Here is a 9941-nt window from a genome sequence, read left to right on the forward strand (position 1 = left end):
GGATGCAGCTGTGCCTCGAGCTGATGACAGCACCATAGAAACAGATGTCTTAGTGGAGGAGGTTTGGACACACGTCTGCTTTAATGTTTTTTGCTATTAAAAGATGACAGAATGTTTTATTTATACTAATAGTTGTTAATAAATAGGTTTTGCTGAATCAAATTATGTTCTGATATTGTTTTTGTATCATCGTTACATAACATCGATATCCACATTGTACACATGCAGCTATAGTGATGACAGACAGAAACAGGGTGTATGTTGTTAACAAAATGACAAACCACAGCATCATTACCAAGAAGATTAGTCCCATTAACCAGTTGTGTATAAGGTTCACCTTTTTGTATCTGGCACAAAAAAAGCACAATTTTGTCTGCAGGTTGTTGAGAAGTCACTCTGAACCTGTCTTCCAGAAAACAACATGGATGTGCAGTTTTTGACTAGAATGTGTTTTTATCTCAGATGTAAATTTGTCCAGTAAACTGTTGAAACTGTGAAACAAACAAACAAACAAACAAACAAAAATGTGATGATAATCACTGATTTGGCTGATATGGGTGAATATTGTGCAGACAATGATAATGTGAGACACTTACTGACATGTACAGATGGATTGTAGTATGCATGCAGGTGTCTTCAAACCAAGGCAGGAGCATCTGTTGCATCTGCTTTTGAGGATGAGTGAGGGACGTGTATCTGTTAAACTTCAAACAGATGAAGGTGAGGAGTTTAATAATAAACATTTCCATCAGCTGATGGTTTGATTTAATATCACACATTTCTCTGCATAAAGCCAGATTAAACCAAGTGTTGTGGAACGTTTTAACAGAAGCTTTAAGGGTCGTATGTGAAAATACTTCACATCTGTTAACTTATGAAGACATGTAAACGTGGTCCAGGACCTTGTACTGTCAAGGCCAAGCAGTTGGAGCCAAAAGTTGTTGTATTGCACAGATCAGAAAGGCTGAGGTGAGACATGGAGGGAATTCCACAGAGCAGGACTCACTGTAACAGAGGGAGAAGGTGAGTTATTTCTAGATGAGGTTAAAGGTGAGTATGACGTGAGGTGAGTGAAAGGAGATTCTGCTTCCTTGTATTACAGGCTGAAGCAAAGCTACAGAGATGGGAGTTTCTCTGGGTGTATGGTGGAGTGAGGAGAAGAACAACATGTCTGATCTTTTCTTTTTTAGAGCAGAGGTGTGTTGTGGCAGGCAGGAGGGCAGTCAGGTGACTTTTCAGATTTACTCTGGGAAGCGGAGAGAAGAGCAGCAGCAGCAAGCAGGTAAGTTTCCAGCAGGCAGTGAACAGATGAAGAGGATCAGCATCAAAATGCCCCTCAGAAGTGAACAAAGATCATCTTTGGAGGACATTTCTACCAGCTATTTTTGTGTGAAGCTAACTGAACGGATTGTGCTACAGTTATGTAATAATAAAATAATATTAGTAGATGTCGCGGCTGTGGTGGCAGTTGTGTGGAGTTGAAGGGAAAAGGACCCAATAGCAGGCACTGACGATGCAATGAGTGAGCTTTATTTACATGAGGTGATAATACAGACAGAGCAGAGATGGGGATGGATGGAAACTAAAAACAAACCTAAACTGGGAAAACTTAACCAACAAATCTGAATCCATAACACACAGGGTGGAACACAGGTTGACATGTGGAGGTAACACAGACAGACCAGTAACAGGCAGAAGAAAACACAGGGCTTATGTACACACAGGAGCAATCAGGGAATGGGAGACAGGAGGGAAACACAGCTGGGAGAAATCAGAGCTGATGCGACAAGGGGAAGCAAAACCAAATATACTACACACAGGACAGGGACTATCAAAGTAAAACAGGAAATACAACAGGTATGCACAGACATTAGCTTAACACAAGACATCATACTTGGCAACAGGAGGAAACACAGAGATGTGGGACCAGGATATGCACAGAGACACAGAACAGAAGGAGCTCAAAATACAAAACAGAAGCCAAACCTAAGAACAAGAAAATCCTAACGAGAATTAACCTGAAACATAAGATAATAATCAAAACCAAAACCAGTGAGTCCACAGCCTCAGGACCATGACAGTAGATAGGAATACAAACTTTATTTTTGTCGTCACAGCCGTGTGGAGGGGTGAGAGAAAGGACCCAAGTGCAGGCACTGACGAAATACTTATTGCAAGTGAGCTTTATTTACAGTGGTGAGATACAAACAGAAGCAGGGGAGGGACAAAACTAAGAAATACCTGAACTAAGAAAACTAAATATGACACAAAGGAACAAAATCCTGGAACCAGAAACGCAGAATATGAAACATAAAAACCTGAGACGGGGACCATGGAGCTTGAAAACAGGTGAGCATGAGCAGAGAAAAAGATTTTTTTTTTAATGGCTCTATTTTCTTTTGCCTAAACTGTAGAAGGGGACTTTGCCTCTAAAGAGGGAAATGTGTAGAGTCAGGGTTAAAGTGGATTCAGCAGGTGGAGGAACCCTTAAATTGGTTGTAATGGCTGCAAATGTCTAGAAAACAGTCGCAACTCACAACAATTTATACTGAGAGTTCACATAGGTTTTCTTAGTGTACAGGCTGTGGTCAGTAGATTGAAACAGCTGAAATAACAAATTATTTCATCATCTGTTTAACTTCCTTCTGCACCATTTCTCTTCTTAGTAACAATAACGTTTGGATTTGTCTTTATAAAAGTAAAACTAGTCTGAGCTGAATGGGAGGGAACGAGGAGACATGGACAAAGAGGAGGTGCTGTCTTTCAGGAAAAAGGGGAGGAGTTACAAGTGTCTGACGTATTCCAGGAAGAGGAATGATTTGAAGCAGACACTGTGTTTAACCTTTTTAATATATCGACAACACACAATATAAAAATATAAGTGATGAGTCTGTCCTAAAGACTCAAATGTAAAATGACTTTATTTGCAGATCTGGCAGGTTAAGAAACAGCACATCAATGACCTCTGAGCAACAACAATGTAGACCAAAGAAAGTGGAAACTAGAAAAACCTGTTTTATCCAAGTGTCCTTCAATCATTTCTGTCTATTTCAGTTTAATGAACTCTGCAGAGGCATTGTCATTATAAAAGAACCGAAGTCCAGCATAGAGCGGCTGAGTGAATGTGGTCTGGACTCTGTGGAGGAGAGTCATGGTTTCAGAGACGCTGTAGAAAGACAGAATACCTGCTCTGTGATCCAGGTACACTCCTACTCTGGAGGACCGAGGACCTGAGAGGGCAGTTTGGACTTTGTTGTGCCAAAACTGAAAACCATTTGAATCATAACGTAAAGACCAAGATTTGTCGTTGAATCCAAGTTTACATTCATCTAAGCTCCCTGCTCTGCTGATATTCTTGTATGCAACTGCAACACCAACTCCTTCCCCTCTCCACTCCATCTCCCAGTAACAACGTCCAGTCAGACTCTCTGTGCTCAAGACCTGAAGCCATCCAGTGAATCTGTTCGGATGATCAGAGTAAGATTGTTGTTGTTTCACTATTGTTACTTTTCTGTTCCCATCAGATAATAACAGATATCTGTTTGCTGTGTTTGGATCCAGTGTGATTTCACATGAATATTTTAAGAATCCAGCTCTGGTCTTTGGCTCTGGTGGTGACAGTAAAACATCCTCTTCAGTGACTGTCAGTGAGATGTTTGTCACTTTCTCTTGTATATCTGAAATCATGCAGATGTTCTCCTGGAGCTTCTTGGAGGGGGCCACCAGCTTGTGTTTCTTTAATGGAGCGACATCATAGTGAGGTTGGAGGTGTTTCTCACAGTAAGAGGCTGGACAAGATAAACAGGACTTGATGGCTTTCAGCTTCCTCCCAGTGCAGACATCACAGGCCACATCTTCAGGTCCAGCATAGCAGTGATCAGCTGGAGCAGCTTGGAGTCCAGTCTTCTTCAGCTGCTCCACTAAAGCTGCTAACATGGTGTTTTTCTCCAGGACAAGTCTCGGTGTGAAAGTCTTCCTGCACTGAGGGCAGCTGTGGATTCCCTTCCTGTCCTCTTCATCAAAGTGGGTTTCGATACAGTTCATGCAGTAGCTGTGTCCACAGGGAATAGTCACCGGATCCTTCAGTAGATCCAAACAGATCGAACAAGAAATGTTTTCTTCATCCATTTAAATTTCCATCTCTTTTCCTAGTAACAATGACTTGCTGGTTTGTCTTTTGTAGAAGTGAAACTATTCTGAGCTGTGATCTAATCAACAGGTGTTTACGTGGGAAATGGAGGCTGTCTGCTCCTACACGTCAACAGATGGTTATGCCCATCTTCAAAGCATAGACTGAATTGGAGGGAATGAGGAAACACAGACAGAAAGGAGGTGCTGTCAGGTAGAAGGGGAGGAGTTATCAATATCTGATGTATTCCAGGATGAGGAGTAAGTTTGAAGTAAATACCTTTTTTATACACAGTACATTAAAAATGATGGTGAGCTCAGTTTTTAGGTGGTAAATTCAGTCATTACGCAGTCACTGGAAAACCCGTAAAATCGTTACTAAATGGAATCAGAACGGGCTCTCTGATATGAGCATCTTTAAGGAAGACACTTAAATGAGGTAAACAAACCCATCACTGCAACATTTACAGTAACATCTTTAAATAAATAAATAAAAATAAATGACTTCTAAATGAACTACAGAAATATCTACAACCACTGTAACAAACACTTATCAGAAAAACTGCAACTGCAACCTGCAACTAAGTTTGTTACTGAAATTGCAAAAACTACAAAAAAAACCCTCATGTTTACAACAATGCCTACAGCTACACAAGGCAACTCCCACAACTAATCAGACACTATAGCTAAACTAACCTGTGACATTAATGCAACACCTACAATGAAGAAAGGGACCACTGACAGTACACCTGCAACTAACAATGCCAATGTCAACAATAGCAACAATACCACAAAAACAAGGATCACTTTGGCAACTTTTGCAACTTTTTTTGAGTCGCAGCATTCTTAACAACATGTGACTAAAGATTCCAAGTTGGATAAGAAATGTAAAACAAGCACAAAAAAACCTGTAAGTAAGCATAGCTACTGCAACCCAACAAACACACTGAAGCAATGGCAACGTCTGCAACTAATTCAATGACTGAAACTAGAAGCAACATCATCAGCAAAGTATAGTAACAGTCACAACTACACAACCTGCAAACTACAGCAGCATCTTCTACAAAACACGGCAACTTCTGCAATTAAACCAGCACCTGAAACTACATTTAGCAACTGCAGCAAAATCAATTTCACCATCAGGCCGGGGTCTTTCTGTTTGGAGCTCTGTTCTCCTCGTGTTTGTGTGGGTTCTCCCCGGGTACTACGGCTTCCTCCCACTGTCCAAAGACATGCAATTAGTGGGGATAGGTTAATTGAAAACCCTAAATTGCCCATAGGTGTGAATGCAGGAGTGAATGTGAGAGTAAATGGTTTTCTGTGTATGTGGGTTATCCCTGTTATCCCTGACATGTCCAGGATGTACCCTGCCTCTCCACTAAGACAGCTGGAACAGGCTCCAGCGCCCCCGCGACCTTGAAAAAGCTAAACGGAAATGAATGAAAGGATATTATTATGATTATCAGTGTTACTAGCAGTGATAGCTGTGCATGGTGTAACAGTAACAGATGGATAAACATAACTGTATTTATAAATGGCATAGTAAGAATGAAGCGCCTGCCAATACCTCACTAATAATTACTAGTGTGACAATATTATAAAGTGCTACCCAAGTATTGAACTGTTATTTGTTGTTCATAATCCATTTGCCTCGTTGATGTGAGCGTACACTACCAGTCAAAAGTTTGGACACACCTTCTCATTTAATGTTTTTTCTTATTTTCATGATCAAAACTATGAATGAACACATATTGAATTATGCAGTAAACAAAAAAAATGTGAAATTACTCAAAACATATTTTATATTCCTGAAAATAGCCACTCTTTGCTTTGATTACTGCTTTGCACACTCTTGGCATTCTCTCGACGAGCTTCGATGTGTAATCACCTGAAATGGTTTTCCAACAGTCTTGAAGGAGTTCCCAGAGATGCTGAGCACTTGTTGCCCCTTTGCTTTCACTCTGCGGTCCATCTCATCCCAAACCATCTGGATTGGGTTTAGGTCAGGTGACTGTGGAGGCCAAAACCATGTGCTGCCCTTGGTTGTTTTTGAGGAACACCGTCTTCATGTTTCCCAGTACATACTTGAATATTTCAGGCATAACTTGTCCTGCCATGACATGTTGCCCAGATCCTTATGCCATATTTAAATGGCATTCTTGGCATATACTGTGTAAAAGGGCAGCATCCCCTAAACGTGACTAGATGCTCATCAACTGTGACGTTTGGATTGGGTTAAAAATGAGGGGCAGGCACGCCATCCACTGGCTGCCAGCTTGTCTTGTTGATGACGGCCTGGTCTTGAATCACAGTTGTTAAAGTGAATCACGCATGGCAACATGTGAAATTCCTTGAGTGACATGTTGGCCCAAAAGATTGTCCAGCCAGACTCTGCATGAACTTCTGGTAGATTCATTTCTAGATCTGTACAAATCACATGACTCATGTATGGTTTCATGTCTGTCTGGGTTACCTCCTTCCAAATGTCTTTGTAAATCTATTTCACATCCAAGTTATTCGTGTTTACCACTATGACTTTGATAGACTCAGTCAGGAATAGTTCAATGCAGGATGTGATGTGATTAATCCAGGATATGACATATTTTTTAAGTCCTGGGACAGAAGTGTGCAAGATTGGGCACGGCGGCAGCTTCCACTGCTGTCGGGGGAGGCTGAGATGGCGGCCCTGAGTCTGCCGCCAACCTCATGGGGCAGATCCGCAGACGTCTGCAGAGCTGTGCTGGACTAAATGGGTCTCACTCTGGACGATCATCAGTGGCACTTCAGGGCCTGAACTGTTGAACTATTATGTCAGTCTGATCAAGTTAACAATATTTTTCAGAGATAAAACTTTTAACTCAGTCAAATTTTACTGGAACACAATACAACAATTAACTGAGGAAGTTTTATATGAGGTGTCATTTTATTCCATACAAAGTAGTTTGAGTGCATATTACTTCTTCTTTTCACAGGGTTGCACATATTTCAATGGTTATTTTTCTTAAACAAAAGAAAAAGGAACCAACCAGAGAATAACACAAAAACTGACCACTTCTCTAAATTAAAACATGACAGTGCACATAAATGAAAAACAGTTTCCCATAAAGAATAACTCTTGTGTAGAAGATATAACAAACTAGAAATTGGATGTTTTACATTAAATACCTTAATTAGAACAACATACAACATTTACAAAGATATATGAGGCTGTATTGTTTCTGCAGAGTGAAACACTTTTCCTTGATTAAAACAAAGCCAATCATTAACTAGACAACAAATAATGCAATGTCAAAGTCGCACCAATAAAGTGTTACTGACAGGTTAAGCAACAGCACATCAATGACGTCTGAGCAACAATGAAAGAGACAAAAGAAAGTGGAAACCGAAACACTAGTTTTAACCAAGTGTCTTTCAGTCATTTCTGTCTATTTCAGTTTAATGAACTCTGCAGTGTCATTGTCATAATAAAAGAACCGAAGTCCAGCATAGAGCGGCTGAGTGAATGTGGTCTGGACTCTGTGGAGGAGAGTCATGGTTTCAGAGACGCTGTAGAAAGACAGAATACCTGCTCTGTGATCCAGGTACACTCCTACTCTGGAGGACCGAGGACCTGAGAGGTCAGTGTGGACTTCATTGTGCCAAAACTGAAAACCATTTGAATCGTAACGTAAAGACCAAGATTTGTTGTTGAATCCAAATTTGCATTCATCAGAGCTCCCTGCTCTGCTGATATTCTTGTATGCGACTGCAACACCAACTCCTCCCCCTCCCCCTCTCCACTCCACCTCCCAGTAACAACGTCCAGTCAGACTCTCTCTACTCAGGACCTGAAGCCATCCAGTGAATCTGTCTGGATGATCAGAATAAGACTGTTGTTGTTTCATAGATGTTACTTTTCTTTTCCCCTCAGATAATAACAGATGTGTGTTTGCTGTGTTTGGATCCAGTGTGATTTCATGTGAATATTTTAAGAATCCAGCTCTGGTCTTTGGCTCTGGTGGTGACAGTAAAACATCCACTTCAGTGACTGTCAGTGAGATGTTTGTCCATTCCTCTCTCAGAATGTCCTGTAGTTTATCTCTGGTCTCTGACACAGCTGCTGTCACATCCTCAAAGTACCTCAGAGGACGAATATTGATGCTGGATGAGTGTGTAGACTCACTGAGTGCTGACAGTGAGGGGTAGTTGTGTAGAAACTGGTTGTGATCCTCTGTGTGTGAGAGCTGCTCCAGCTCGCCGTCTTTCCTCTTCAGCTCAGCGATCTCCTGCTCTAGCTTCTCCTGAAGCTCTTTGACTCGACTCACTTCAGTTTCCTGCTGGGATCTGACCTGCTGCTTCACATCAGAGCTTCTTTTCTGGATGAGACGGATCAGCTCAGTGAACATCTTCTTACTGTCCTCCACTGCTTTATCAGCAGAGCCATTGATGGCCTCCACCTCTTGTTGAAGCAGCTTCACATCTTTCTCTCGCTCCTGGATTCTCTGCTGGATGTTTAGTCGTCTCACCTCGAGCTCCTTCTGCTTCTCAGTCCTTTCTGCTGCAGCTGGGACTGTTTCATGGCCTTTATGTTCATCCATTGTGCAGAGATAACAGATACTCTGCTGATCAGTACGACAGAAAATCTTCATCACCTCATCATGACGAGAGCAGATGTTCTCCTGGAGCTTCTTGGAGGGGGCCACCAGCTTGTGTTTTTCAAAGGCAGGAGACTCAAAATGAAGCTGTATGTGTTTCTCACAGTAAGAGATCAGACACACCAGACAAGACTTGATGGCTTTCAGCTTCCTCCCAGTGCAGACATCACAGGCCACATCTTCAGGTCCAGCATAGCAGTGATCAGCTGGAGCAGCTTGGAGTCCAGTCTTCTTCAGCTGCTCCACTAAAGCTGCTAACATGATGTTTTTCTCCAGGACAGGCCTCGGTGTGAAAGTCTTCCTGCACTGAGGGCAGCTGTGGATTCCCTTCTTGTCCTCTTCATCAAAGTGGGTTTGAATACAGTTCATGCAGTAGCTGTGTCCACAGGTTGTAGTCACTGGATCCTTCAGTAGATCCAAACAGATCGAACAAGAGAAAGTTTCTCGGTCCAGCTGAACTCCTCTCTGTGCCATTTCTCCTCTCAGTAATAATGACAGTGTAGGTTCCTCTTTGTAGAAGTGAAACTAATCTAAACCCAACATATGTGTTGTAGGCTGATAGCTGTTGGTGAGGGAACGAGGTGACGTCACAAAGAGGAGCTGCTGTGTTTCAGTGAAATGAGGTAAGAGTTATGAGTCTTAAATTTAAAAATTTTGATCGGCTCAGTTTTTAGGTGGCAATTTCTCATTAATCATGCCTTTAAAGAGGCAACTTAAATGAATTCAGCAGTTCTCTCGCTGCAGCGTTTACGGCAACCCATACAAATAAATGACTTATGAATTAAACTAGAGCAACATCTGCAACCAGTGTAACTAACAACACTAATGTGAACAACGTCTAAAATTGTCACTGAAATTGCCAAAACTGCTAAATTGTGTCTACAGCATTGCCTACAACTACTCAAGGCCACTCCCACAGTCTTCCAAAAATCTGCAGGGTAACTAACCTGTGAAACTAACAAAACACCTGCAGTGATGCAAGCCAGCATTGACACTATACCTGCAACTAACAAAATCAATGGCAACTACAGAAACCATTGGCAGCAAAACCAACAACAGAAAGTGATCCCTTTTGCAGTTGAATAACCACTGTAACTGCAGCAACCTTAAAAACAACAAGATTCCATACTGTGCAACACATGTAAAACATTGCAAGCACACCAATCCTGTAATGACAAC

The 9941-nt window shown here is 41.6% G+C and overlaps 2 protein-coding genes across 2 annotated transcripts; both read right to left on the reverse strand.

Annotated features, from left to right (window-relative positions):
- Positions 1–2903: 2903 nt before the first annotated feature.
- LOC102081649 (E3 ubiquitin-protein ligase TRIM21-like) lies at positions 2904–4156 on the reverse strand. The gene has a single exon (XM_019363312.2). The coding sequence runs from the start codon at positions 4126–4128 to the stop codon at positions 3046–3048; it is 1083 nt and encodes a 360-aa protein (XP_019218857.1). The 5' UTR covers positions 4129–4156; the 3' UTR covers positions 2904–3045.
- Positions 4157–7190: 3034 nt separating this feature from the next.
- On the reverse strand, positions 7191–9252 carry LOC109203652 (tripartite motif-containing protein 16-like). The gene has a single exon (XM_019363309.2). It carries the CDS (start codon positions 9234–9236, stop codon positions 7554–7556), a length of 1683 nt encoding a protein of 560 aa, XP_019218854.1. The 5' UTR covers positions 9237–9252; the 3' UTR covers positions 7191–7553.
- Between the last annotated feature and the right edge of the window lie 689 nt (positions 9253–9941).

This window comes from Oreochromis niloticus, linkage group LG3 (assembly GCF_001858045.2).
Source record: "Oreochromis niloticus isolate F11D_XX linkage group LG3, O_niloticus_UMD_NMBU, whole genome shotgun sequence".
NCBI lineage: Eukaryota > Metazoa > Chordata > Actinopteri > Cichliformes > Cichlidae > Oreochromis > Oreochromis niloticus.